Source organism: Nesoenas mayeri (assembly GCF_963082525.1).
Source record: "Nesoenas mayeri genome assembly, chromosome: 18".
Taxonomy (NCBI): domain Eukaryota; kingdom Metazoa; phylum Chordata; class Aves; order Columbiformes; family Columbidae; genus Nesoenas; species Nesoenas mayeri.
In genome coordinates, this window is record NC_137566.1 from 8,280,120 (window position 1) to 8,307,416 (window position 27,297).

At 56.9% G+C, this 27,297-nt stretch overlaps 1 protein-coding gene across 1 annotated transcript in view; it reads left to right on the forward strand.

Moving 5' to 3' along the window:
• Positions 1 to 6,562: 6,562 nt before the first annotated feature.
• The window catches only part of HMCN2 (hemicentin 2), a gene marked incomplete at both ends in the record, with an annotated part of 30,411 nt that continues 9,676 nt past the window's right edge, over positions 6,563 to 27,297 (forward strand). The window contains 39 exons of the mRNA XM_080355746.1: positions 6,563 to 6,797; positions 7,653 to 7,723; positions 8,657 to 8,815; positions 9,067 to 9,189; positions 9,989 to 10,160; positions 10,521 to 10,627; positions 10,825 to 10,945; positions 11,049 to 11,312; positions 11,472 to 11,616; positions 12,126 to 12,247; positions 12,342 to 12,614; positions 12,717 to 12,858; positions 13,474 to 13,601; positions 13,829 to 13,942; positions 14,094 to 14,243; positions 14,873 to 15,067; positions 15,439 to 15,534; positions 15,854 to 15,978; positions 16,253 to 16,397; positions 16,542 to 16,654; positions 16,906 to 17,062; positions 17,270 to 17,432; positions 18,926 to 19,053; positions 19,195 to 19,303; positions 19,660 to 19,829; positions 20,954 to 21,073; positions 21,233 to 21,394; positions 21,737 to 22,015; positions 22,578 to 22,745; positions 22,891 to 23,004; positions 23,192 to 23,278; positions 23,774 to 23,965; positions 24,386 to 24,556; positions 24,958 to 25,071; positions 25,317 to 25,459; positions 25,606 to 25,756; positions 25,981 to 26,199; positions 26,900 to 27,013; positions 27,078 to 27,265. Coding sequence (XP_080211872.1) covers positions 6,563 to 6,797; positions 7,653 to 7,723; positions 8,657 to 8,815; positions 9,067 to 9,189; positions 9,989 to 10,160; positions 10,521 to 10,627; positions 10,825 to 10,945; positions 11,049 to 11,312; positions 11,472 to 11,616; positions 12,126 to 12,247; positions 12,342 to 12,614; positions 12,717 to 12,858; positions 13,474 to 13,601; positions 13,829 to 13,942; positions 14,094 to 14,243; positions 14,873 to 15,067; positions 15,439 to 15,534; positions 15,854 to 15,978; positions 16,253 to 16,397; positions 16,542 to 16,654; positions 16,906 to 17,062; positions 17,270 to 17,432; positions 18,926 to 19,053; positions 19,195 to 19,303; positions 19,660 to 19,829; positions 20,954 to 21,073; positions 21,233 to 21,394; positions 21,737 to 22,015; positions 22,578 to 22,745; positions 22,891 to 23,004; positions 23,192 to 23,278; positions 23,774 to 23,965; positions 24,386 to 24,556; positions 24,958 to 25,071; positions 25,317 to 25,459; positions 25,606 to 25,756; positions 25,981 to 26,199; positions 26,900 to 27,013; positions 27,078 to 27,265 — 5,949 coding nt within the window. The remainder of the gene's footprint in view (positions 6,798 to 7,652; positions 7,724 to 8,656; positions 8,816 to 9,066; positions 9,190 to 9,988; positions 10,161 to 10,520; positions 10,628 to 10,824; positions 10,946 to 11,048; positions 11,313 to 11,471; positions 11,617 to 12,125; positions 12,248 to 12,341; positions 12,615 to 12,716; positions 12,859 to 13,473; positions 13,602 to 13,828; positions 13,943 to 14,093; positions 14,244 to 14,872; positions 15,068 to 15,438; positions 15,535 to 15,853; positions 15,979 to 16,252; positions 16,398 to 16,541; positions 16,655 to 16,905; positions 17,063 to 17,269; positions 17,433 to 18,925; positions 19,054 to 19,194; positions 19,304 to 19,659; positions 19,830 to 20,953; positions 21,074 to 21,232; positions 21,395 to 21,736; positions 22,016 to 22,577; positions 22,746 to 22,890; positions 23,005 to 23,191; positions 23,279 to 23,773; positions 23,966 to 24,385; positions 24,557 to 24,957; positions 25,072 to 25,316; positions 25,460 to 25,605; positions 25,757 to 25,980; positions 26,200 to 26,899; positions 27,014 to 27,077; positions 27,266 to 27,297) is intronic.

Here is a 27,297-nt window from a genome sequence, read left to right on the forward strand (position 1 = left end):
GGTGAGTGCGGCATGGGGGGGCCCGGGGTGCCCCATCTTCCACCCACCTGCTGCCATTCCACCTTCCCTGGGGGCGAGTTGGTGGTTTTCCTCTGCTAAAGCATCAAAGGATGGGCATCCCCCCACAATTCAGCTGTGGGGGGTTGTTGCTTCCATCCCAATGGGTTTCTTCCCGTCCCCTCCAATCCCACAGGGCACCCCAGAACCACAGCCCACAGGGATGCGGGAGGAGCCACCTGTGGCACAACTCACACTCTCACCAGCAGATGCGCCTGCAGAAGAGGCAGCTGGTGTGCTGAGGACATGAGGATGCTCTGGAAAGAAATAATATTAAATGTTTTGTTTGTATTATATCTTATTATATTATGTCATGGAGCTGGCAGGGTTTGGCTTGGGGGTGTCAGGGACACTTGTGGTTTGCAGCATCCTGCGGGTGTTGAGCTGAGCACTCCATGGTCCCCACAGTGCCCCATGGGGCCATGCAGAGGTGTCTCTTGGGGTGATTTTGGTCATTGCAGTCCAGGCAGTGTCCGATCGTGGATGTCGGTGAGGTTTCCTTAACACTCATGGAGTTTTGAGCTATTCAGAATCTCCACGGTGTTTGCAGCTTTGCCCTTCCAGCTGCGTGGGTGTTGTGCGAGATGGCCGAGGGGCTTTCTGCCCATCATTCTCACCCAATTTTCCCTCTCCCCACCTTCTCCTGCAGATGCCTGGGGGAAGATGCTCTCCGTGCCATCCGACCACCGCCGCGCCAAGCTTGCCTGTCCCTCTCGGCCTTCCTTTCTGTTCCACGAGCAAAGGATGCCCTTGAAGCGCGAGCTCACTCCCCCTCTCTGCACTCTGAACCAGCCGCTGCCATTTGCCAACTTTTGCTTTTTCCAAAAAAAACCAAACCCGTGACAGACCCCGGTCTGAGCGGCAGCGAACGCCCGAGACTTCAGAGCCGGGGGAACGGGTCGAGCATCACTGAAGGCGGAGCCCCCCCAGCCTCCTCGCCCCCTTTGCTCCCCCTTCCCTATGTTTTTGGATGGGACTGCGGATGTGCCGGTGCCGGCGTGGTCCTCTCCCGGTAGCCGGTCAGCTGGGGACGGAGCCCAAAGGTAGCGGGGGGGCCGTGCACTGGGGTGCTGCCTGCGCAGGGCGGCCGGGGGGCCGAGGCACCGACAGCGACTGGGGACCTGGTTCTGGCATCACCTGCGATGCTACTGGCAACCTGGCCCGGCTCACTAGGGATATATATTATTATATTATTTTAAAATTTTTTTTTGGCGAGACAGTATTGTGCTTTTTATTGTTTTTTTCTCCTTTGGTGAAAAAAAGCGAGGCTTTTTTTTTTTTTTAATATGCCTATCTCGACGATCGATATCCTTATTTATTTGTTGTAAATGTTGCTGCCGTGTTTAGTCTCTCGTGTGTGTGCGTCTGACCACCTAGGTGATGATATGTAAGGTTTACATGCTCGTACACTATTGCGGGGCACTGCGAGCCTGCAATAATAATGAAGCCAAAAATCTGCCTCCCCCCCTCTCCTCCCACCCTCTGTATCCTGAGTTCCGTGGGCTGGCTGCTGTTTTAAGGAGATGCTGTAGCTTCTTTTCCTCTTCCCCTGTCCCCTGCGTTTTTCTGTTCCCTTTCCCTTTGCAGGCTCAGCGAGGGCTCGCTCAGCCCAGGCTCCGAGCGGGGCGACGAAACCGCTGGGCACCAGAGCATCCTCATTTCCTTTTTTTATCTTTCTCATTTTCTCAGTGCATGAAGCAGTATTAACGGAGCCAAGAGCTGAGTTTGCTTTCAAGCAGATTCCTCTACTGTTTTCTGTTTGCAAGTGGTGGGAAGGTCTGTTTGTACCCCAGGGGGGTGGCTGTGCATTCGCGCTGTGCTGGTGGGGCTGGGGCAGCAGAGGAGGTGCCCATAGGGACAACTCGCTCTGTCCCCCCTGTCCTGGCTGGCACAGGGGGGACGTGCAGCTCGGGGTGTCTCCTGACCCCCTCACCCCTCATTTAGGACACGGGAGGTTTTGCTGTATAAACCAAGAGCACAACCCCAAAGCAGAGCTGCTTGTACCTGCGCCAAGGGAGTTGGAGGACTGGGGAAACGTGCCTGGAAACCCGAGCCGGGGGCTTGGAAATGGACCCCCAGCCACAAGCGGTGCCCACACGGCCTCTCCATCACCCACCACCACTCCAGGATGTGCCCGAGCAGGGTTCAGCCCCACCAGGACACGCTGTGGGACACTGTTGGCATCTCCGTGGGAGGACGAGGGTTACGTGGGTGCTGCTGCTGCTCTGTTTCCATCCATCTCAGCCCCTGCCCTGGGGAAGGAGAGATTTGCAGCTCCTCGGGAGCAAAGTGCAAGATGCTCGTGGGACCCCTGATGCCAGCCGGGGTACAAACCCCTCCTGCTCCGGTGTGGTTTGTTCCTCACCCAGTAACACCAGTGCTGCTCTCCCAGCACCCCGGGGATCCCCGCTCCATCCTGGTACGGCTGACACAGCATCACCGATCCCTGCAGCCCCCGCGGCCAAGCCCAGCCGGTCCCCACAGCTGGATGTGGAGGGTGTACTCACAGGTGTCCCGTGATGCAGGAGACCAGACGGTGCCCCAGCAGGGGTGAATCCTCCCCCGTGCCGGGCACAGGCTCCCGGGCGGTCAGTCCCTTGCTGTGCAGCCCCGCTGTGCACTTTTGGGGCTGTGTGCTGGTGGCACTTTCTGATGGCCATAAAATCCCACCTTTCCTTATCCCCAAGGAGACTGACATCATGTCCATGTGCAATATTTCTGCCTCTTCTGCGGTTCCTGCCCCCGAGGGTGCCCGTGGTTCATTGCTGGGGGGCTCTTGGAGGATGTCACCTTGCTCCCTCCCATGGAAACTCCTTTTCCTCGATGCTTTGTGGCCAAAACACAACTCTCTTGGATAGATCTTTGCAGTGCCTCCAACTTCTCTAATGCTTGTCTGCCAGACCGGTCCCTTCCTGGTGCCAATCGATGTTCCCAATGAATGTGATGCTGCTGTAATCGCCTCTGCTGATAAATGATGGACCCTGCGATGTTTGACATAATTCCCAGGCAAAGGCAAACCTCATTTGCTCTGACACTTTTCCCTGAAAGGCTTTTAATTTTCGGAGGACCTACTTGGAGCTCCATCGGTGCTGGCTGATGTCTCACTGGGGAGGCAGCCCTGCAAGGATGTGCTGCTGCTGTCACGGGTGGGTGAGGGACCGGTGTTGTTTTGGGAGGACTTCAGGCCCCAGAAATGCCAAAATTCAGTGGCCACCAGCCTGGTCTCCTCCTGCTGTGGGTGGGCTCAGGGATGGAGCTTTGTCCTCTCTCCCCTCTTCTTAAATATTTGCACATTAGGAAAAAAAAAAGAGCAAAAAGGAAAGCAGTTATTTTGCAGAGCGTGGGCTCTGTCCTGCCCTGCTCTTTGCAATGCTGAGCAGCCCTGAGAAAATCATTTTGGCCACAGTATTCTCCCCTGCCTGCAGATTTGGAACCCTGGCTTGGATGCTCCGGCCTCCCTTTGGGGACCACCGGGGGCCCCCGTCTCCTCCTGAACATCACCAGGATCTGCAGCTTCTTGGTACTGCTGAAAATCAGGCTTGAAGCATCTCATGCTTGGAAATGTTGGCCTTAACCTCCTCGTGCCTCAGTTTCCCCATCAGTGCATGGCCTGGCTGAGCTGTGACCTGGAGGGTTTGGCAGGACCCGCTGGATTCAGGCACGTACAGAGCACCGGGAGCGGGGTGTGAACCGCTGGGTTGGACTTTACATCAGAGGATAATTATTTTCAATCTTCTTTTTACACCTGGTCATTATTAAAAGTGAGCAGCTGACAAGACCTCATTTGTTTCTGTTCATAGTCAGGTTCCTGATGCCTGTCTGAAATAAAGCAGCTGCAGCCCTGGCGATGGGGAGGGGACGCAGGCAGAGGCGAGGGTCCGGCCCGGCGACTGCGGCATGTCCCCTCCACCTCTCATTTGTCCCCGTCGGTGTTGCCCCATTAAAATGCCGTGTCTGTACTTTCCTTTCTTTTCATTTTTCTGTTTGTGTGCTGACTGTTTGCTGCTTTGTAACCGTCTTTCCTTGAGCTCTGGGGCTTGAGCTGTTTTCCCCGGAGAGCGAGGATGTGGGAGAAGGCTCTGGGGGCAGATTCCCCCCACCCTCTCATTATGGCACTAACCAGGACCCGAGAGAGAAGCGAAGTGGATTTTTCCCTCTGGAGCAGCTCTTAAATTGCTGTGATTTGTAACAAGACCAGGCAGCCCCTGGGAGCGCTCCCCATTGGGTTTGTGGGAGGGGGTGTTTGCTTATGGGAGACCACAGACCCCATTTGCGCTGGGTACCAGCTGCACCTCACCAGACCAGGCAGAAGTGGGTCTCAGCAGTTTTGGGGTCTCAGTTACAGGTGCCAGCCCCAACTGTTCCAGCGGCACAGGCATCCTTCCCTTCTCTCTCTGCTCCTGTGGCCGCCAGCCCTGGGGTGGGTGCCATGTCCTGGGGTGGGTGACATTTCCTGCAGAACCCCTGCTTGAGGGGCAGCTGAGCCCCCAGCTGAGGAACAGCAGCTCCAGCCAAGAGCCTTGTTTGTAAAGATGAAGCCTGTTTGTGCGTCCGTGCCGGTGTCTCGGCTTGCATGCCCTGCTGCCTTGTCTTGAGATGAATTCAAGAGCAAACCAAGCAAACGAAACAGTTTAAAAAAAACAAACGAAAACAAAACAAAACCCAGGAACTTTGTGACAGTGGAAATAAAAGCTTAATGACAGTAACGAAGCACCCGTGATCTGTGATGTGCCTGCCTGCGCCGTCCTCATCTCCTCCCAGCCCCCTTGTCGATGCAGCAGCCTCAGAGCCTCCGAGTCGCTTTGGGCGTGCAACGGCTACGTGGGAAGCTTGATATTAATATCTTGTAATTGTGCCTCAGCCTGGAAGAGGGATGCCCCTTGGCAGCCCCGACACAGCTGGCTGGGCGAGCAGGGGGGCTCACAGCCCAGATTAGGCTTTTCACGTGCCACGGGATTGCATTTGCCATTCTGCTCTGCCAAATCTCCCAGAAACGAGCACTGCGAGGCCTCCCTGCCAGCCCATCTTCGTTTGTTTGCTCTCCTAACGAGGCTGACTAATTATTTTTGGGAGGCCAGAGGAGATGCCCCTACCAGTCCAAACAAGGAGGCTGTGTTTGCACAGGGGGCTTTGTTCAGAGGTGCTTTGTGCCAGCACATGATGGGGGCACCCAGGGATTTATCCCCCATGCTGGGGAGCAGGTGAGGACGGGCACAGGCTCCAAAATGTGATGGTTACACAGAGGCTTTGCTGGCTTTTGACACCCCCTCCAGCAAGGAAGGGGTTAAACCCCAACTAGTGCAGGTGCTCTTGGGACTGGGAGCACTGGTGGGTTTGGCTGGGATTAATTCGGTGATGGGGAGAAGCTGCTGGGGTTTCTTTGTCTCAGCAGCTGTGGAGATGCATGCTGGGGTGCAGGATGGAGCTGCGGTGCAGGGTTAGTGGCTGGGGGTGCTCTGTGAAAGGGTGGGGGACACCCCCAGAGCTTGCAGTGAGTGTGGAGCTGGGGGAGCAAAGCCTGGGGAGACAAGTGGTTGTACCCAAGCCTACAGCCCTGGCTCTGGGACAGGAGGGGCTCGGGCCACCAGCACAGCACAGCACACCCCAGGGCTGTGCTTGCAGGGACATGTGGGACAGAGGGATGTGCAAGAGGGACCTGCTGTCCCGTGTGTGGGGCTGTGGGATGGCCGGTCCCTAATCCTCCTGTCTCTAGGGGGGTGCTCAGCCAGGGGCAGGATCGGCCCTTGGCCGTGGGCAGTCCCGGGGCCCCGCGGGGGTGGTTGAGCAAGACCCGAGCTTCCCCCCCCGGAGCGGCCGTGAGCCCAGCGCTGCGGGGGGAGCCCGGGAAAGCTCCGCCGCCCCCGGGCAGCGCTCCCGGCTTTGGCTGCGCGTCCAGCCCCGTCCTGCCCCGGCTTTGGCTGCGCTTTGCGGGGCTGTTTGCTCCCCGTTCCCCACCCAGAGTCACTTGTCCCCCACAGCCACATTGCAGACCCCTGTCCTGCCCTTTTCCTGGCAGAGGAGGGGTTGCTTCCCCGAGGTCCCTTTGGCAGCTGTCTCACCCCCCTGCCCTGGTTTTGGCAGGGTTCCCCTGCAAGTGCTCAGCTGTGAACCCCCGTGTCCTCCCCTCGCCCCCAGCTCCCCCTGGCAGAGCGGGGGGCAATCTGAGCCGGGGGAGTCAGGGCTGGGGAGGGGGCCTGGGCAGTGTTTCTGACAATCCTGTGGGTTGCAGGACCCACTTCCCAATCCCCACATCCCCGTCCCAGCTTCATCCAGCTCCCACCCACCTCCCGGCCACGCCGCTGGCTCCAAAAGTCCCGTTTTCTCTCCTCCCTCCCAGAACGCTGGAGGAGCTGCAGGCGGCTGGGTGTCCCACCTCTGTCCCCACTGCGTGTGGCCCTTTGCACCCTGTGTCCCTCCCAGTGCGGGGACGGTGCCCAGGGGTCTGGGGGAAGGAGCAGAGCAAGGACAGAAGGGGTGTCACCAGCACCTGAGGGTCTCCCCCAGGATGCCACCCCACAGAGGGGTGTTTGTGGGTCTCTGGCTGCTGCTCACCCCCAGCCTCTCTGAGCCCCATCCCAGCGCAGGAGGGGCCACCCTGGCCTTTGTCTTTGATGTCACCGGCTCCATGTATGATGACCTGGTGCAGGTGATGGACGGGGCCTCGCGCATCCTGGAACGGACACTCAGCAGGAGCACGAAGCCCATCAGCAACTACGTGCTGGTCCCGTTCCATGACCCAGGTATGGCTGGGGCAGGGTGGGAGGAAACGTTTTACTGGGGGATGGGGCTGCGAGGGGCTGGGGTGCAGGTCTGGCCAGGTTTGGGGCTGAAGTGGGCACTTCCCAAGTGCCTGTGCTGTCCCTTCTCCCCATTTTTTATGCCCCAGTGACCCCTGTGACAGGGATGGCAGCGTGGGACGAGCTGCAGCTCGAGGGTTCGGTGCTGGGCAGGGGCTCCCATCCCCAGCCACCCTGTTGCTCAGGGCAAGCTGCTCCTCAGCAGTTTCACCCCAGTGATGCTGGCACCCACTTGTGGGTGACTCTTTTCTGTACGAGCCCACAACGTGTTTCCAGGTCACCCCAATAAAAGGACTGCTTTCTAACAGGTTTTGGTAATTTACTGCACTACTAGAATAATTTCTTTCTAACTTTGCCTTGGGATTTTTTGTGCACACCCATAAATAGCAGCTGTTCTCCAGAAGAGCCCCGACCACCTACAAGGAGAGCAGAACTGAGGCTAGATTTTCAGCAGAAATGCTGCATTTGGATGACAATCACTGGAGCTGGACAGGGAAGGAGGCAGAGGCAGTAAATGGGTTTCGGCGTCGCTTTGCTGGGCGTCTCCCCCAGCAGAAAAGGGTGCTGGGTTTGCAGCTCACCTTGGCCAAGAGCTTCTCTGGGGCCGGCTGTACCCTGGGCATGGTGCTGATCTGCCCAAAACCACATTTCCCTCTGTGCCAAGCCAGAGCAGATGCTTAACCGTGAGTTTTACAGGTCCTGTAAGGGTGTTTTAGCTAGGCTCGTGTTTGGGAGCACCAGAGGAGGCTGGTGTTTGTGTCTGGGGGGGCTGAGGCGGTGGTGTTGGTGTGTTTGCAGATGTAGGACCCGCCACCCTCACCGCAGACCCCCGGCTCTTCCAGCAGCGCCTGCGGGAGCTCCATGTCCAGGTGAGGTGTCCGTGGCTGGCTCGGTGTGTGGCCCTGTGTCCCTGCATCCCTGCACCTTGGTGGGTCCCCAGAGCAATCCCTGCTTCCCTTGGGGTCTGACACCCCCCAGGTGGGGGCTCGGGACAGGTCTGGGCTTGTGGGGGGCTGACCACACTGTGGTGGGAGCAGAGAGGGTGGGTGCTCCAGGCACCTGCAATGAGGCAGAACCATCTCAGTTCACAGCCCTTGTCCCAAAGTGGGAATGCTTTCCCTGGGAGAGTTTGCACAAACTCTTCATGGAACCAAAAATCTGTTCTTCTAGAAGTGCTGTTTGCAAATTGTTTGCGTTTGTTTTTTTTAATTTTTTTTTTTTTTTTTCTTTAAAAATAAGAACAAAACCACAACAATTTCAGCTGCAATGCTGAAACACTCCCTGGGAGTTTAATCATGTTTTATCCATCTCTGCATCCCATCTCATGCATTGCTAAACCCCCATGGCGTTTCCCTTCGGATGCAGCTGTGTTCTGGCAGGAGCTGTAAAGCTGTGGCTGCAAATTGATTCACAGCCCTTGGGGTGCAAAGCCCCATGGAAGCAAGAGCCGGTCCTTGCTGTGCCTCTGCGCTTGCCTGGGGTGGCCGGTTCTGCTGCCATGTGGGGAGAGATGGGCCGGGGTGGGCACTAATGTGCGTTTGTGGGAAGCCAGGGACTTCTGTGAGTCCGGATCCCCAAATGGGTGGTTTAATCATCATTAGCGGTGAGGCACGGATGGGTCCTTGTGATCTGCATGTTCTTGTGGTGCCACCGTGCTGCTCTGGCTGGGTTTGGGGCAACTCCAGCACACTGGTGCAATTTGTACCCATAAGCAGAGCCTGGGCTGGGTTCCAGCCCAGCAGGGAAGAGCTGAGCACTGGGTGCTTTGGTGCTGGTGCCACGTCCCTCACCATGTGCCACAGGGCGGAGGGGACTGCCCGGAGATGAGCGTGGGAGCCATCCGTCTGGCCGTGGAGGTCTCGCACCCCGGCTCCTTCGTCTACGTCTTCTCGGATGCTCGGGCCAAGGACTACGAGCAGCAGGAGGAGCTGCTGCGGCTGCTGCAGCACAAGCAGACCCAGGTGAGCGGTGCTGCCCACCTGCCTCCTGTCACAGCCGGGCTGGGGGGACATCGTAGCAGCAACGATGGCAGCTCGCAGCAATGAGCTGTAGCAATAAACCCCCTGATGCTGCCTTGTAGTGGGGTGAATTTTGTATCCTCTGGGCTGACTCACTGTACTAGAAGCTTGTGGATGCTGGTTGTGTCCCTTCCCTGGCGTGGACAGACACCCTGTGGCTGAGTGTGATGCTATGAGGACTGTTGCTGTGGCAGGTGGTGTTTGTGCTGACAGGGGACTGCGGGGACAGGAGCCACCCTGGGTACCGCGTGTACGAGCGCATTGCTGCCACCAGCTCCGGGCAGATATTCCACCTGGACAAGCAGCAGGTGACGGAGGTGAGCAGGGATGAGGTGGCCAAGGTCCATGTGGTCCTGACTCAGCTGCTGTTATATTCTCCCGAGGTTGATCCTTATGCCCAAAGCATATCTAGGCTGCTCTGGGAGCCCCGCTTTAGCCTGAAATAGAAGCAAGAGCTTGAGAAAATTCATTGATTGCTCTTGAGGTTGCTGCTGGGCCACTTGCATGATCCTTGGGATGAGTCGAGCCTCCTGTCACCATGGAGCAGAGGTGTCTGCCTGGGGCTGATGCTGGGTGCTCCTGTCGCTCTCGGCACCCCAGGAATTGGGAGGGTGGCCTGGCCACAGGGAGAGGAGCCTCTCTGCCTGTTCCCATCCTTGAAGCTATTGACTGGCATGAAATCTCAGAGACCTGGGGAAGATCAAAGTGCTTTTCTGCTCATTACTGGGCAGCTTCTCTCAGCAGAGCCCAGAAACAGCTCCTGCCCAGCCTCCAGTTGTGGGTTTTAATCGTTTCTATTCCCATGAGCTAATTGGAGGGCAATAATGTGTCTGTTCCAAGCAGCTGAGCAGAAGCCACTGGGCAATAACAATTGCACCAAATGACTCAATTCCATTTGCACCTGCTCACAGCAAAGGGGGCTCAGCTGGGGCTGTCACCTCCTGCCCAGCTGTCCCAGTGCCACCCCTGCGCTTGCACCCACCAACTGGGGCTGGTCCTTTGCCTGGGCACTATTTTGCAGCCAGACTTGAGATTTTAACCTGGTGTAATCCAAGTCATACTTGTGAAAAAGCCTCACCTGATGGTGATGGGGGATCCTGGTTAATGCTCCCCCAGGTGCTGAAGTGGGTGGAAGAGGCCATCCAGGCTTCCAAAGTCCACTTACTGTCCACGGACCACGAGGACGGTGGGGAGCACACGTGGCCGGTCCCGTTCGACCCTAGCCTGAAGGAGGTCACCATCTCCCTGAGCGGCCCTGCCCCGGGGATCGAGGTCCGGGATCCAGCAGGTAGATGCCCAGGAAGGGCGGCAGGTGGGGGGTGATGCTTTGCATCCAGGAGAGCAATGAGAGGGTCCCCTTGGGTCAGGACAAATGGGAGGCTGCAGGCATGGGAATTGCTGAACCTTGCACTGAAAACTGAAATACAAAAGCAATGAGCTGCAAAGAGCTTGTTAAGCACCAAGTGTGTCTGCTCTGTTCCCTTCCCAGATTGGTTTTGCCTCTGGTTTGGGAGGATGTTCTCTGTGTCCAGGCTGTGTGATGGGCTCTGTGCTGTGGTGAGCCCCAAGGGAGGGGGCTCCTGGGCAACTGCGGGGACTGGATGGTGGACCTGGGTTGCCCATCCCAGAGGTTCATTTGCTGTTACAGGAAAGGTCCTTGAGAAAGGCCAAGGGCTGAAGGAGCTGCTCAACATCCCCAACTCAGCCGTGGTGGTGACTGTGGAGCCCTATGAGCCAGGGATGTGGTCGGTCACGGTAGGTTGGTGGCAGAGCCTGCACGTTGTCCCTACCCATCCCCTGATGGATATTTAGCCAACCAGGCTTTGCCAGGCATGGGTTTTCCCCATACACCTCCGGATGGACACAGGGCACATGAACGGGACAGCTGTTGCCTGCCCGCTTCCCCATCGCCTCCCCCTGCCCTCAGCACGTGCCTCTTGCTCCGCTTCCAGACCCAGAGCAGCGGCCGCCACTCACTGAGGATCACGGGCATCAGCAACATCAATTTTCAAGCCAGTTTCTCCACCCAGCCGGATTTTGATGCCAGCCAGCCTGGAGAGCGACCAGTGCAGGGTGAGGCTGGTGTGCCAGGGGTGCAGCTGCTGTGTCTGGGCTTCTCTCAGCCAAGAACGTGGCTGGGTGTTGTTTTTATTTTATTCCCCTTCTCTCTCTGCAGGTCTGCCCATCTCTGTGGTGGTGAACTGCACCGGTCTGCAGCCGCCTGGGCACTTGCAGGAAATGGAGCTCTTTGACACCTCCGGCCATGCCCTCCTGTCGCTGCCCATGCGGCCCCTCTCCAACACCTCCTCGGGGCAGCTCTGGGTGGGCTCGCCCCTCCATGTCCCCCCGAGTGACTTTCTGCTGAAGGTCAAGGGAAAAGATGCCCAGGGCCACCCCCTGCACCGCCTCTCTGGGGTCACCTACACCAGTGTGGTCCCCGGTGAGTGGTCCCCAAGGGTGCTGAGAAAGGACCAGAGGCTCTTCCAGCACCAACTTTGCTTTGGTTTCCAGTCAGGTGTTCCTTTACCTGCTTCCCAGTGCAGCTCTTGATGAACTCCTGAGGAGTTTTGTATCAGTGCATGTCCCCATCTATTTCCAGGTCTACCCAAAGTGAACATCTCCAGCAAGATCCAAGCGTACAGCCGTGAGCCGCAGCGGATCTCCTGCTCCGCACAGAGCGAGGTCCCTTTCCGCCTGCAGCTCAGCCGGGGTAGGATGAAGCTAGGGGAAGAGCAGCTCTTCAGGTGAATCTCCCATTTAGCCCATGGGGCTTCACGATGAACCTGTGGGGGCAGCAACAGCCTCCTGAATTGTGCCAGCCAGGGGGATGCTGTGTGCTGGCTGGGTGCCTGCAAGCCCTGAGCATCCCAAGGCAGCAGAGGAAAATCCCAAGGGCTGTGTCTGTGATGATGTGGGAAGTGGGGCTGCATCTGCCTGACTTGGATGGAAAAGACTCCCAGTGATTTGGAGTAGGGCGGTGACACGGCAGCCCCTGCTCCTGTGCCTCAGGGTGGGGGTGACCCTGTCATCTCCCTTTTCGTTTTGTAAAAATTTCTTACAGTGATGGTGGTAAAACACTGGCCCAGGTTGCCCAGAGTGGTGTTGGATGCCCCATCCCTGGAGACGTCCCAGGCCAGGCTGGATGGGGCTCTGAGCAACCTGAGCTGGTGAAGATGTGCCTGCTCATGGCCGGGGTGGCACTGGGGGAGCTTCAACCCAAACCATTCTGTGATTCTGATTCTTTGATTCATAGGGTTTCAGGAAACATCAGCTGGTTGATCCCTGCGGTGTCCAAGAGTGATGAAGGATTTTATGAGTGCACAGCCACGAGCAGGGTCGGGGTGACACGGGCTCATTCCTACGTCTCTGTCTCAGGTGGGGACAGCACGTGCCAAGCCTTGGTGCCTGAAAGTCTCCAAATCTGTGGCTGGGCACAGACTCATTTCAACCCAGCGTGCTGTGTTTGCAGAGCCACCGCCACGTCTCATAGCCCCGGCCAACATCACAGCTTCACCCGGCCAAGACGTGGTCATGTCCTGCCCGGTTCTGAGCGACGTGCCCTACAACCTGACATGGAGCTGGGATGGGAAGATGGCGCAGCTGAGGGACGGTCGGACCCGGCTGCTGCAGAACCACTCACTGGAGATCATTCGTGTGCAGCCAGGGGACGGGGGGCTGTACGAGTGTGTGGCCCACAGCGCCCATGGCTCTGCCGCCGCCTCCCTCTGGCTCTTCATCCAGGGTAGGCTCTGCCCAACGGGGGACACTGGCCTGGCTGATGTCCTGTGGGAGGGACAGTGGCGGATGGCACCCGGGGGCTGAGCCCTTCTCCGACCCTGTGCAGAGGTGCCGTGGGTGAAGGTGGACGCCAGCCCCCAGCGTTTCGGCAGGGGCCAGGAGCTGCGGTTGAACTGCACGGCCGGGGGTCACCCCCTGCCCCGCACCGCCTGGAAGCGCTGGGGATGGGTGCTGGAGCAGGACGAGAGGTAACACATGGGGACCAGGGTGTCTTCATCCTCCCTGTCCTGCTGGGGATGGTGCTCCCCTTGCAGGGTCTGTGGCTCAGGGTTGCTTGTAGCCCCAGTGAGAGAGGAAACCATTGCGATACCCTAACCCACGTACCTGAGGTGGCTGGCATGCTGTTAGCCCTAATTTCATAGATTAATTTTTAAGCCGTCTTGCCTTATCCAGGTCATTGTCCCCACTGAGGGGAAACGGAGCACTTTGCATGCCCAGTGTGCACTCCAGCCTCAAAAGACTCCTTCTGCTTCCCTTTAATTTATTCTGCTTTTGCCTTCCACCTCTCAGTCTGTGACAGGCTGTGAGTGCTGGAGTGGACTTTGGGAAAGGTTTTTCTCCTCCTTTTTTTTTTTTTTTTTTTAAATGAAAAAGCCCAATTCTCAATACTTTTCCCTTGTTCTAAACAACATCCTTCCCTGCAGCAGCTGGTTTGAAGTACTAACCCACATCTATCATACTCCCAGCACTTACCACATGTGCTTTAATGGGATGGCTTTCAGCCTGTTCACTTAGTTCAACACATTTTTCACTAGCTACGTTTTCACAGGGCTCATTTATCTCTCTCTCCCTGTTTGCCGCAGGGTTTTCATGGATGCTCAGGGCACGCTGCACATCAGGGCTGCCATCCCGGAGGATGCGGGGAATTACAGCTGCTACGCCAGCAGCGCGCTGGGCTGGGATGAGCGAGTCATCACCCTGGAGTTCACTGGTACCCACTCCCCGCTGGCAGCAGCATCCTGGGAGGGCTCAGAGCTGCCCAGGAGGGATTTATTATCCCTCTTTGCTGTCCCTGGGCTGCTGGATGGGGCCTCACAGCCTTGGAACTGTCTGTGATGGAGGGCGTTGGGGTGCAGCTCCCAGGGCTCTGGGGTCCCCTTGGGGTGAATGGCACCATGTCAGGGAGTCCCTGAAGCCACCTCTCTCCCCACGGCACAGAGCCTCCTGCCATCCTGGCAGTGACGCCCAGCGTGAAGGCGCTGGTGGGAGAAGACGTGACCCTGGAGTGCTGGGTTTTGGGGGTGCCCCCACCCCACGTCGTGTGGTACAAAGGTGAGGCTGGGACAGACCTGGGGACGAAAACTCCTCCCTGCGCTGGGGGACATCCACCACCCTGCAGGGACGTCACACATGGGGTCTCCCCAGACTGGCAGGTGGGGACCCTAGAGACGCTCAGGGTCCTGATGTGGGGGTCTCGGGGCAGGTGAGCAGGCGGTGGCGGCGTTCCCCCCCGGCACCCAGCGTGCCGTCCTGCGGCTGCAGGGGGTGCGGGAGGAGGACGCAGGGCGGTACGTCTGTGAGGCTCTCGGCGAGGCTGGCGTCGCCTTCAATGACACCGAGCTGGACGTGGGGTGTAAGTCTCTGCCTCCCATTTTGGGTTTCCGCTGCTCTCTCTCCCAGCTCCCACTCGCTGCTTCCCAAGCCTCCTCTTGCCCCCAGCTCTCAGGTTTCCCAAGCACGGGGGTGTCTGTGGTCAGTACAAGCTGAAGCCTGGCAGGGTTTCCAAGGGTTGGGAGGATGGAAAAGGCTCATGTGCCAGAACACCAGTTCAGATGCTATTGCCTGTTGACACAACAGCTTGAGACTGAAGTGAGGATGCAAAGTATAATCAGTGGGATTAGGCAGAGGTAGGGGCTGGTTTCTGTGTGTCTGAAAATCAGGGCTCAGGGCTTCCCACTGGAGACAGAAGGGATGGAAGAGCCTGAGGAGGAGGAGAGGGGTTCTGAGTTAGGGGCAGTAAAGCATGAAGCAGTTAATGGTGGAAAAGTGCAAGTGGGTGGTACTGGGTGTAACTAGGAGGGGTGGAAACTGCAATGGCTGTAACAGCCCTGGTAAAAAAACAAATGCTTCAAACCAATCTTGTAACTTTTCGGGGCACCTGATTTGTGGGTTTTGCAGCCCTGTTTCTTCTCTGTGCTCAGCTATGGGGAAGCTGGGTTGTTGGACCTGCCTGAGCCCTGTCTCTGCTGCTCTCTCCTCCAGCTGCCCCTCACTTTCCTGAGCCCCTGGGGGACATGACAGTCGAAGTCGGGGACAGCGTGAGCCTGCTGTGCCGTGTCGAGGGCTCTCCCACACCACAGGTCACCTGGTCCCGGCGGGACGGGAAGCCCGTGACGGGCTGGCAGGGACCGCGGGGTGTTTCCAGCCAGCTGGAGGCTGCTGAGCTGCTCATCCACAGTAAGAGAACTGAGCGTGCCTTGGCGTGGTGAGCAGTGTGTGTGGGTGTCCCACCTGTGTGCATCCTTACACCGTGTCACCCTTGGGTGCTTCCCCCCAGCCTGCTGCAGGTTGAAGTTCCAGCAGTGGGGTTAGCCCCCATGTTTACACTTTTTACAATAATAAATAATGGATATAATGGGTTTATTTGCACTTTTTACTTGCACAAGCTAAGCTGTGCTGGAACAGCCTGCAAGCCTGGGGGGTCTCTCCTCCATCAGAGGCGGTGGCACAGGAGAGTGGTGTCGCCCTGTCCTGAGGCTTACTCGGGGCTCTCCGACCCCGCTGTGCTCTGGCATTGCCGGGCTCAGGCTTGTTCTGCCCTGCTCCAGGTGTCTCACTGGATGATCAAACCATCTACATCTGCGAAGCCCAGAACGAGTTTGGGAAAATCCAAGCGGAGGTCAAGCTCATAGTCACCGGACACGGTTTGCTTTTACGTGCTTTTATGTGTTTTGCTGGTGTATTGCTCATGACTGCAGCAATACTGGCGCTGTGCAAGAGACAGAGCTGTGCAGCCACATCTGCTCCCCTTTTACGTCTTTGGCTTACTGCACTGATTCATGCTTGAACCCAAATTGTACACAAATATCCCCAGATTCTTGGGGGAGCTGGATGTTGGAGCTGGCTTGAGCTGAGCCAAGGTCTGGACCTTGGAAGAAAGGTGCTCCAGATCTGTTGTTCTGAGTGTTCCTGGACATTTTATCTATAATTAAGGTTGTTTTTCCTTTCCTCTCTCTCAAGCAGCTCCTCAAATAGCCCTCGCATCACCCGTGGTCCACGCACTTCCAGGCCAGCGTGTCTCACTGCCCTGCGTGATCCTGGCTGGGAAGCCGTTCCCAGCCCGTCGCTGGATGAAGAATGGGCAGACGGTGAGGTTTCTGCACCCACTGAGATGGCGGGTGGGTGGGAAGCTGTGAACATAGACCTTTGCTGCAGGATGGGTGCCCCAGCCTCTTGGGATCAAAGCTGCTGGTGGAAGATGCCGAGAAGAGTTTGGGTTGGGAGGGTAGCATGAGTTCGTCACTGCATCAGCATGTTCCTACCACTCAAGGACTGGTTTCTAGATATGCCCCAAAGACACAGGAATATAATGATGTTTGACCTCCTTGTCTGTCCTGCTTTCTGTTCTCTGCCTGTGTCCAGGTAGCCCCAAGCGGCCAATACTCCATCCAGGCTGATGGGAGCCTGCACGTTGACCAGGTGTCTCAGGGGGACGTGGGAATGTACACCTGCGAGGTGACCAATGTCTTCGGCTCGCACAGGCAGGACGTGTCCCTGGCCATCCACGGTGAGTGGCAGGGTCCTGGGTGTCCCCAGTCTGCGCTGAGTGGGGAGTGGGTGCCCGCTGCACTTCTTAAGCTGCAGAGCACCGTTCTCACTTTGGCAGACGTGGCTCCACCACGCAGGCTGAGGTGCTTCCCTTCCTTCCCAGTTCCTCCCACCATTGAGCTTGGTCCTGTCCTTATCACTGCCACTGAGGGAGCAGCTGTCGCCCTGCGCTGCAACACCACTGGTGTGCCCACTCCTACTGTCACCTGGGCAAAGGTAGGTGACAGGGACAGGCAGGCTGCCATCCTGCTGCTAGCCAGACTGGGGGTCACCTTCAGGTAACATGGAGAGGATGAAGCTCGCCAGTGTTGGTGTGGCTGCCCAGGGAGGTGGCACCAAGTGCCCTGGGAAGTGGGACTGGAGGCAGCTTGCTCTGGTGGGTCCAGAGTTCTTTTCTTGCCCTTGGCATGCTCAGAACATGGGAGAGTCTCTGCTGTCTTACTTCCTCCCCTCCCTTCTCATCACAGGGCACAGAGCCCATCTCACCTAGTCTACACTACCACCTCGACCCTGATGGGACCCTCCTGATACCTTCGCCCTCCCCTGGGGACACTGGGACCTACTTCTGCACAGCCACCAACACAGCAGGCTTCTCCAGACGGGAGATGCAGCTCTCTGTCAGCAGTGAGTGCCGGGACTGGCCTGGCACCAGCTCCCATAAAGCAGCTCCGGAGGGTGGCTTAGCTGGGCAAGCACAACCTGGGGACTCTCTTGGCTGCCTTGGGCTACCCAGCCAGGTGCCAGCTGGGTCTGTGGGGTGGGAAGAGCTGCAGTGAGGGCTGTGGGGCACCTGCAATGTTCCCACACCAGCCACACTCCCTCTCTACCCAGCTAAGCCCAGGATCAGCGTGAATGGATCCCAGGTGTCAGACCCTGTAACCATCCTGGCTGTCCTTGGACAGGAGACCACCCTGCCCTGCCAGGTTCAAGGCCACCCCCCTCCCTTGGTGGTGTGGACCCGCGAGTCCCAGCCACTGCCTCTTGTCACTGCGAGGTAAGGAGAGCTTGTGGGTGTTGGGGTGATGCTCTCTTGCTGTTGTGCCTCTCTCCAGAGGGATGCGGGGTCTGTGAGGGGCAGCAGCTGCTCAATACGTGGTTGGAAGATGGAAAGGGCACCCCTGGTGCTGAGTAGCTGATGCTCAATGCTCTGATAGGAGCCAAGGCAGCTGAGCAGAACAGCATTAGCACTGCTCTTCAAGGAGAGCAGAACAAGAATCACCAGGCTTTTTTTCCATCATACAAACATCTGCTGGGTTGGAGCAGCTGCTCTTGGCCCTTCACATGCCCACCCTGGACACAGGGCTGAGGAAGGGAAGGGAAAACAGCTCTGGTGCAGCTCCCCGGCTCCACTCACCCATGCACATTCCTGCCTCGTGCTGTCACCCTGCTGGAGGCCAAGGACATGCCTGGGGATGGTGGGTCCCTGCGGGAGGTGTTGGATCAGGGCTTGATGCTGCTCTGCACACAGGTGGCTGCAAGACACCAAGGATATGGAGGAGTTTTGAGGTCAGGAGGAGGAGGAGAATGGGCAGCGGGGGTGGCTGGGAGTGTTGCAGTCTCTGCTGCCTCTCGTTGGGGTGACTTCATGGGCTTTAGACGTTGAAGTTTTCCTGAGCCCTGGCCAAGGTCTGGCAGCAACACAGATGTGAAGCCAGTGGTAGATTTGTCTGTGCTGGGACATGAGTTTCAAGGCCAGTTCTGTTCCAGTGGGTGACTTCTGGAGGGCCAAGTTCACTTGTTGATGGTGTTGAGGCTGATGGCAGCAATGGGAAAGTCATCTAATGCTGTTTGATGGGAGAATATAACCTGGAGGGTGGTTGGATATGTTTATTGTCTTGGTCTTCTCAGAAGCAAGATCTGCTTTCTCAGCATGTTAGCATTGTGCTGGAAGGGGCTCCCTAAAATCATGAGACTCAATCTTGGGATTAATCACTTCTCTCCCTACATCTGAGGAGTGACGTGGCCTGGGTAGCAGGAAGGCATCTTGGCTTTGGTCTTCTTGAGGGACCATGTTACCTTGTCATTCCTGTCTGGTTTCCCATGGCCGCTCCTCATGGTGCTGTGCTGGTCTTCACATCTCAGCTGGCTTGTCCTCACGTGTCTGGGTGATTTATGAGAACACACAGGGAAGAATCTGCGGCCGTGGGCTGAGATGATGTTATGTCTGTGGAGCACAGACAGTGCTGGGAGCGAGAGCATGGCCAGCTCCAGCTGCAGGGGCTGTGATCCATGGGGACCCCTGTCCCACCTCGTCCCCCTGGGTGAGTGACTTGTGCTGCAGCCTCGCACTGAGCTCAGGAGCTGAGCAAAGGGGATTTGCACCCATGGACAGCTCTGCCGTACTCCTTGCACAGGAGGTGGCCCTGGGGACCTTCTCTTTGCTGTCCCCAGGTGACGGTGAGCTCTCAGCCCTTTACTCCTGCCCAGGGGTAGGAGATGAATGGCACAGCTGTTCCCATCCAGCTTTTCTGTTCCCTCTCCCCCAAGGTACAATGTCCTCCCTTCGGGGTCGCTCCGGCTGGCCAGTCCCCAGGTGACAGACACCGGCATCTACACCTGCACAGCCATGAACTCTGCAGGGAACACCTCACTCAGCTACAGCCTGCAAGTCCAAGGTTGAGGTTCACTGGTTAAACTGCTCCTCCTGTGGCCCTTAATGTACCACTGGGATCCTGCACCCTCCAAGCCCCCGGCTGCTCCCCCTTCCCTGTGCCAGGTCCGAGGGTGGTCCCAGCCTGCTGTCTCCTTTCTCCCAGTTCCCCCCCAGCTGCAGATCGGTGATGGGGAAAACCACCTGACAGCCGTCGCCAATGACTCCCTGAGGATTCACTGCCATGCCACAGGCGTCCCCACACCCCAGATCCAGTGAGTGCTGTGGAGCAGGGTTGTGGGATCCTGCCCGTGTCCCCCTGAGTTCCCCTGGGGGCTGTGTAACTCCCTGGAAATGCTCCACAGCCCAGTGTGCAGAGGTGGGAATGAGGGCTTAGGATGGGTTATGGGGACCTCCAGCTCAGGCTGTCCCTCAGGATGGGAGGCATTCAATCCCATTCCCTGCCCCGGGGATCCTGTTCTCCCTCGTCATCCGGGCACTACCAGCCCCAGGTGACAAGGGACACTCCTTGCTGCCAGCACCCTGTTGTTTGCTTCTTCAGTGGGCAGAAACAGGAGATAGGTGGTGAAAGAACAGACCAAGAACTCACTGCCCATCGCTCTCCTTGCAGGTGGCTGAAGGACAAGCACCCACTGGGCGAGCAGGATGGTGCAGTGGTGTCCAGGGATGGCAGGACCCTCCTGATCACCCATGTAGGGCTGGGTCACCAAGGGCTCTATGTCTGTCAGGGCAGCAGCAGCGCAGGGGTGGCCCAGGCGGAGGTGCAGGTTTCGGTGCAAGGTGAGCATAGGGTGAGACCTGCTGTCCATCCCACGTGTCAGGGAGGAGGCACATGGCCAAAGTAGTTATTTGCCTTGCTTTTTGAGAGGTGTAGGGTTGATAGCCTGATCTGCTGAGATCTTGCCCTTTGCCAGTCTCAACCTGAGGCTGAGAGCTGATGGCCACAATGGTAAACCATCGCACCTTGCGGAGTGCTTCCCAGTGGAGGGCTGTAGCTCAAACCCTTTGGCCAGAGCACCCATTCCTCTCAGTGCAGAAGGTGTGCCTTTCCAAAATGTGGGCAAGAGTGTGAAAAGATTTCCTTACCATTGCAGGGATTTCCTGTCCTTTCTTTGCACTTAGTGTGGCAGTCGCTGTAGGTATCGTCCCCCGGGCTCTGCCCCTGCCCGAGTCAGGAGGGTGCCAGCAGTGGTTCCCAGAACAGACACCGGCTGTTTCACTTATTCAGTTCAATCATCCTTGCAGCCTCCCCAGCCCGTTCAGCACGTCCGCAGTGCTGGGGGCTGAGCCAGGACCTGGCTTTTCTCAGGGATGCTTTAGTTTCCAGTTGGTGGAAGTCCTGCAGGCAGGTGGCCAGGGAGTGGAGAAAATCCAGTTCTCCTGATCTGAGCTTGTTCCTGCGATCCTTTCCCAGGGAAATGTTTGCACGTCTGGTGTCCTGGCTGGGGTGGATTGTTTGGGTTTTACTGTTTTTGTTTTTCAGGGGTTTCTGGGTGTTGGGGCTTTTCTTTTACAAATTGATATCCCTCATGGGAAGGAGTTACCGTTTTCTAGCCAGCTGTATTTATGAGCAACGCATCTGATAATGGAAAGAGTTAGGTAACCTTCCCAGGGAGCAGTCCTGCCTAATAAGGCTGTGTCTGGCCAACCTGTGCTTGGCCTGCTTGTGTGGCTGGCACAGGATGCTTGGTCATCCTCTGCTGTAGGCCACGTGCAATTAAAAGCATCACTCGCTGAAGAGTCAAGATTATTATTTCCACATGGAGCCGGTGCAGGGGAACCTTGCTGGTTCTTTGTGTGAAGCGTGGCGGAGCTGTGGGTGGTGTGTAGCCAGCTCTGGTGGGGACCTGCCCCTCTCCTCTTGTCTGGGGCCATCAGTGAGCTGCTCCTCTCTTCCCGTGCAGTGCCCCCGTCCTTCTCCTCGGCAGAGCCTGTCGTCACGTCTGTGCTGGAGGGACAGTCTGTCAGGCTGGCCTGCGAGTGCCATGGGGTCCCCTTCCCCACCCTGAGCTGGAGGAAGGATGGTAGGGACCTGCTCCTCATCTTCATCCCTCCCTACATATATGTTGACCCACCAGATGGGTATTGGTCTCCTCAGAGCAAGAAGTGCTTGATGCTGGATCGTGTCCAGCTTCTGGTCCTGCTGGCAACCTGAGGGAGGCTGGTGTCCCCTTCCCTGGCAGGCAAGCCCCTCTCTGCCCAATCCGGGGGCCTAGAGCTGGTGTCCACAGAAGGGAGCACACTGTACATGGAGAAGGTACGGCTGGTGGACGAGGGGACATACACCTGTGAGTGCAGGAATGCCGCTGGCAGCAGCAGCAAGGAGCATCGCCTGGAGGTGCACGGTGAGCAGGGTGTGCCCCAGAGACGCAGGGGACCTGTGGGGGTGCCTGAAGGTGCCATGACCTCTCTCAATGTAAGGTCCAGCTGGACCTTAAAGTTCATAGCTGTTGCTTGCCTCCTCGGGTGTTTTGGAAAGGACACTGCAAGCTGGATTAGCTTTGTCCTTCCAGCATTCCTTGTGGCTCCAAGCTGGTTGCAGCCCAATCACACCAGTTATACTACCCTCATGTTTGCTTCTCCCTCCTGCTGCTGCCATCCAGACCGATGGCATTCTGTGCATCCATTGCATATGGCCAAGGGAGTTGCTACAGCATCCTCTCTACCCTGTGTCCCTGTGCCTGCAGCACTGCCAAGGATCCAGGGCAGCAAAGCTCTGAGGAAGGTTTCTGTCATCAAGTCTGGTGAGACGGTTTTGGAGTGCGAGGCTGTGGGGACACCACCACCCACAGTGACATGGGTGAAGGACGGGCAGCCCGTGGCCAGCAAGGACGGGCTCCTGCTTACACAGCAGGGGAGGCGGCTGCGCATCCCCAAGGCGGAGGTGGCCCACGCAGGACGCTACACTTGCCTGGTGACAAATGCAGTGGGACAGGAACAGAGGGAGTTTGATGTTGTGGTGCACGGTAAGGATGTGGGATGGGGCTGGGAGGCATGGGTGCAGGCAAACTCAGGAGGGTGGTGGTGTCCCACTGCACCTTCAATGCAGCATAAGCATAGAGAACAACCTTACTTGGACAACCCAGCATGTAGAAGGTCTTGGGTTGGAGGGGGGTGCTCCAGGCAACGTAACTGTAGAAGTGGTTCCATCAGGCAGGAGCTTCTTTACAGGGTCATCAGGCCCTCACACTTCATAAAGTCATTTACTTTCCAAGGACTTGGGGAAACCTCATGGGTCAAGGTACCAAGCACTTGAGCTGGAAAAGGCCTGAGATGGCTCAGAGTGTGTGGCCAGCTTGGTGTCACACTTGTAAGCATGGGCTTGGGGTGCAAGTTGCTGTGGGTCACCTGTCCCATAACACCTTCAAAGTCAACAACTTCAGATGATGCTAATGGTCCTTCAGGGCTTGTGTGCTCAAACGGTACAAGAGGGAAGATGGGAACAAGCTGGGTTTACTCATTTTGTCCCCTTTGCCTTGTTCCTTTGCTGTTTTGGCTACGCTGCAAGTGGTTTTTCTGTCTCCCTAGTTCCTCCCGAGTTCATTCAAGGATCAGGATCAACAACCAACATCAGCGTGTCTCTGCATGGAGCCCTGACACTAACCTGTGAGGCCACCGGAGTTCCCCTGCCCACAGTCACCTGGTCCTGGAATGGCTCTCCTGTCACTCCCAGCGAGCACATGCAGGTGCTTTCAGGTCAGGGATGAGGCACAGATGCTGTGGGACATGAGCATGTTTTGCTCCAAGGCTGATGGGTTTCAAGGTGGTGGAGCAGGAGCACTGCTGGGATGGGCTGGTGCATGGATGGGGACCCTGAGACCTCTCTGCTCTGTGCTTCCAGGGGGCTGGCTGCTGAGACTGGCCCAAACACGGGCCCAGGATGGTGGCCACTACTCCTGCCTGGCCAGCAATGTAGCCGGGGAGGCCAGGAGGCATTTCTACGTGGAGGTCCTCGGTAAGGAGGGGTCTGCTGCAGGATTCCTGGTGGGATTTCAGAACTTCACCCTTGCAGGGACAGTCAAGAGTTAAGACTGGGCATGATGGGAGCTGCCGTGCTGGAGTCCTTCATGCCTTACCACGTGAGCTTGGAGGTTCAGTGAAGCCATCCAGCTGCTGAGGTCCCTGGTGGCTTGTGTTCCTAGTTGCTCCTCACATCGAGAATGCGGATGAAGAAGAGACCATCACAGTACCCGAGGGTCACCCTGTCACCTGGTCTTGCCTGGCTGCAGGTGAGCATCACATGGGGAGCAGAGATGGCACGAGCAGGTGGGAGATGGGGCTCAGGGACATGAGTCTCCCTTTGGAGTGTGGAGCAAACACATGGCGCCAGTCGATAACATGAAAAAAGCTGAAATCGTCTGAAGAAGTTTTTTGGGATAGTTCCTGGCTTTGCAGTTGGGCTGTCCAGGAAGCGCTGGGTCCATGTGGGGAGCTTGTTCCATGACATAAGCTCCAATCTTTCCCAAATGGAACTGAAATTCCTCTCATCTGGTTTCTCCTTTAGTGATGGGAATAATTAATCACCTCCTACTCAGGACAGTTTTCTTTCTTCTTGCTGGCTTGTCCAGCAGTCTCTAAAAATCTGATCCAGATCATGATAATTTTTTATTTGGGCTGATGTCCCTGCTTCCCAGAAAAGCTCCAGTACAGTGACCCCGGTCAGGCTGTGCGCACATGTGGAGAAACTTTGCATGAAGGCCAAAACCTTCTCTCCACCTGCACAGGCAACCCCCAGCCTAAGATCACCTGGCTGAAGGACGGCCGCCCTCTGCCCGGCAAGGACACCTTCTCCATCTCCCCTGATGGCTCCATGCTCCACGTCACCCGAGTCTCCCTGTCTGACGCTGGCCGCTACTCCTGCGTGGCCTCCAGCTCTGTGGCGAACCAAACCAAGCACTACCTGCTTGATGTGTCAGGTATGAGATGCCTTTGGATGGAGACAGTTTCAGGTGTGAGCAGGAGATGTGGATTCACAGGGCTTTTTATTTGCCTATTCAGGTAGGTGGTGAGGATCCCCTAACCCTACTGCCAGCACCATGGTATAGGGTTGTGGACCCGGCACAAAACCTTCGTGAGACTTCATGGATGGGCATAAAGGATCCATCTCTGATGGTGCAGGATCCATCTCTGATGGTGGCTTGTGGGAAGGAGGAGAGAGTCTTGTGTTGGAGGGCAGGGTCTGAAGCTGGGCTTGTGCTGGATGTGCTGTGCATTGCACATGCTGTGGTCAAGTCCAGCTCCCTGAGCTCATATCATGCTCTTTGGTGGGGGAATGAAGCATCAGGAAGCCTAAGTGGGTGCTGATACTGACCTGCCATGCAAACATGTCCCTGCAGCCAGACCTACCTTTGCTGGAGATGCCCATGATGCCACCACAGAAGTCATAGTGATCATCAACAACCCTATCTCCCTGGTCTGCGAGGCTCTGGCCTACTCATCTCCCAACATCACCTGGCTGAAGGATGAGGTTCCCCTCAAAGAATCTAGAAATGTCCACGTGCTCCCCGGTACTGTGCTGGTGTCCAGCAGCTCTGTGTGACTGTGGTGGGCCCTTGTTCAATGCCTTGGGGAGTGGGAGCGGGGCCTTTTCTGGGCCTGACTGTGATTTAGGGCAGTGGGGTGGTGAGAAATCATTGTCCTACTGGACCATAGGGGCTCAGGCCATCAGGTGGGTGCTGCTCTTCCATGTGCTGCATCATCTGATAATAGCTAGAGCCTACTTGGCAGCATCAGTGAGACCATGCTGTCTTTTATAAGCCTGTAAACTGGGCTCTAGAAGAGCATTAGATGCCTCCAAATCAGGCTTGCAGGTGGTCAGTAAGTTCCTTCAGATACCTTCTTGTGCCGCATGAGGATAAACAGCAGTGGCTGTGAACGATGACTCTCTCAGGAGACACTCTTTGTCCAGGTGGCCATGGGCTGCAGATCCTGAATGCTCAGGAAGAGGACACGGGCACATACAGCTGCATCGTGGCCAACGAAGCTGGGGAGGCTGTGAAGAACTATGCTGTGAAGGTCCTGGGTATGGAAACTCTTTGTGAACTTCTTAATTCCTATGGTGACCCCACCACTGTAACCAGGCCAGTGCCCCATCCCTTTCCATGCCTTCATCCCAAGAGCTGCCCCAAAAAGGTCTACCCTGGGGAGAAAATGGGGTCCATCTGGGGTGTCACCAGCACCCCAAGATGCTATTTGTCACTAATCAGGGCAGAGCAAGGGCATCAGAGGCTCTTCTCTCATCCCAGATCTGTCTTCTCTCCCTTCTAGTTCCTCCCTTGATTACCAGAGATGACCCTTTGGGGGAATTTGCCATGAAAGAGGTGAAAACTAGGGTCAACAGCACAGTGACACTGGAGTGTGAGACCCGGGCTGTGCCTGAGCCGACTATCCAGTGGTACAAGGACAAGCAGGTGAGGTCCCAACTGCAACCAGGGAGGAGCTGCTGGTTCTGGGGACCATCTCGGGTGGATTGAAGGGGGAAGGATACCCTTTACATGGGCTTTGTCCCACTTCTGGCTGTGTAGTCCTCTTCCTCTCCTGTTTCTTGCCTGTGCAGCTCCTGGAAAGCACCAGCCACCTCCAGATCCTCAGCAAGGGGCAGGTCCTTCAAATCAAACCAGCCAGTGTCTCTGACTCAGGGCACTACACCTGTGTGGCCACCAATGCTGTGGGAGAAGATGACAGGGACTTCATTGTGCATGTCCAAGGTGAGCCCTGGGTGGCCAGCCAGTGCCCGGAGGAGTGGGTGTCACAGCAAGATGAGGAGTCTTGGGGTCTCTTGTGGGAGCAGAGCAGAGTGAGCAGGACAAGGGTTTGTCTCTGCTGGAAAATGAGCATCTTGTTGGCCCTGGTCAGGCCTGGGCAGATGCTCTGGTTGCACCTGGGGGTGTGAGCCCCGTTCCCCACAGCTGACCACAGCCTGTCCCTGCAGTGCCACCCCTCTTCCAGCAGCAGACAAGCCCCAACGAAGTCCTTGAGATCTTCTACCTGGAAGAAGACCAGGATGGGGAGGTGACAGAGCACCGGCAGGCTGTCCTTGGTCAGCCCACCACCCTCTACTGTGACACCAATGCCATCCCACCTCCCCAGTTCAGCTGGTACAAGGATGGGGAGCCCCTCGCCCCAGGCCCAGGGGTGCTGATGCTGCTAGGTAATGGACATGGATCCCCAGTGTGGGGCTTGGTGGGGTTCCTGCAGCAGGTCTGTGGGCTGAGAGCAGCTGATAACCATCTCACAATGCTTTTCAAATTCTTAAGTGTGGATGGGGAGACTTTTCTTCAGGTGTAGCTCATGCATACAGGAGCTGCACAGGTAACTAAGGCTTTGGTTATTTGTCCTATAGAAAAATTCAGGGAATGGCTTTAAACCAACACAAATAATATTTTTGCTATTGAAATTTTTAGTGATCTGAGGAAAACAAAGGAGGGGAGATTCAGGGTAGACATGAGGAAGAAGTTTTTTTACAATGTGGGTGGTGAGAGCCTGGCTCAGGTTGGCCAGAGAGGTGGTGGATGCCCCATCCCTGGAGACAGCCCAGGCCAGGCTGGACGGGGCTCTGAGCAACCTGAGCCAGTGAAGATGTCCCTGCTTGTTGCAGGGAGATTGGACTGGATGGCCTTCAAAGTCCCTTCCAACCTAAACTATTCTATGACTGTATAGCACCGTGGGTTCAATCCTGTCCCCTTGCTCATGTCAGAGTGCACAGCACACATGGGACCTTCAGGAGCAGTGCCATGTCAACAGGGCTGCATGGGGGGTGTTCAGGCACAGCAAGATGGGACAGAGAGGTTGGCAGGGACCCTCTGACCTCTGTGGAGCTGTCCCTATCCCATCCCTGCCCTGTGCCACAGGGGGCCGGGTGCTGCAGCTGCCAGCGGTGCAGGAGGAAGATAAGGGCAGATACACATGTGAGGCAACAAACGCGGCAGGACGGGACCACCGGCACTATGAGCTGGAGGTGCTGAGTGAGTACAGGGTGGGGGGAGGTAGATGGCGACTTGTGGCAGCCCCCTGACCACACCTTTCCAGCTGCCCCCACCATCCATGGTGACACGGAGGACCCGGTTGAGGAGGTGACAGCCACTATCAATGCCACCGTCCACTTCAAATGCGAAGCCACTGGACAACCAGTGCCCACAGTATCCTGGCTCTGGAATGATGTCCCCATTGTTGCCAGCCCACGGCACCAGCTCCTGGAAGGTGGCACTGTCCTGCAGGTTGGTGTCCCCCTGAGCAGGGCAGCTGTGCC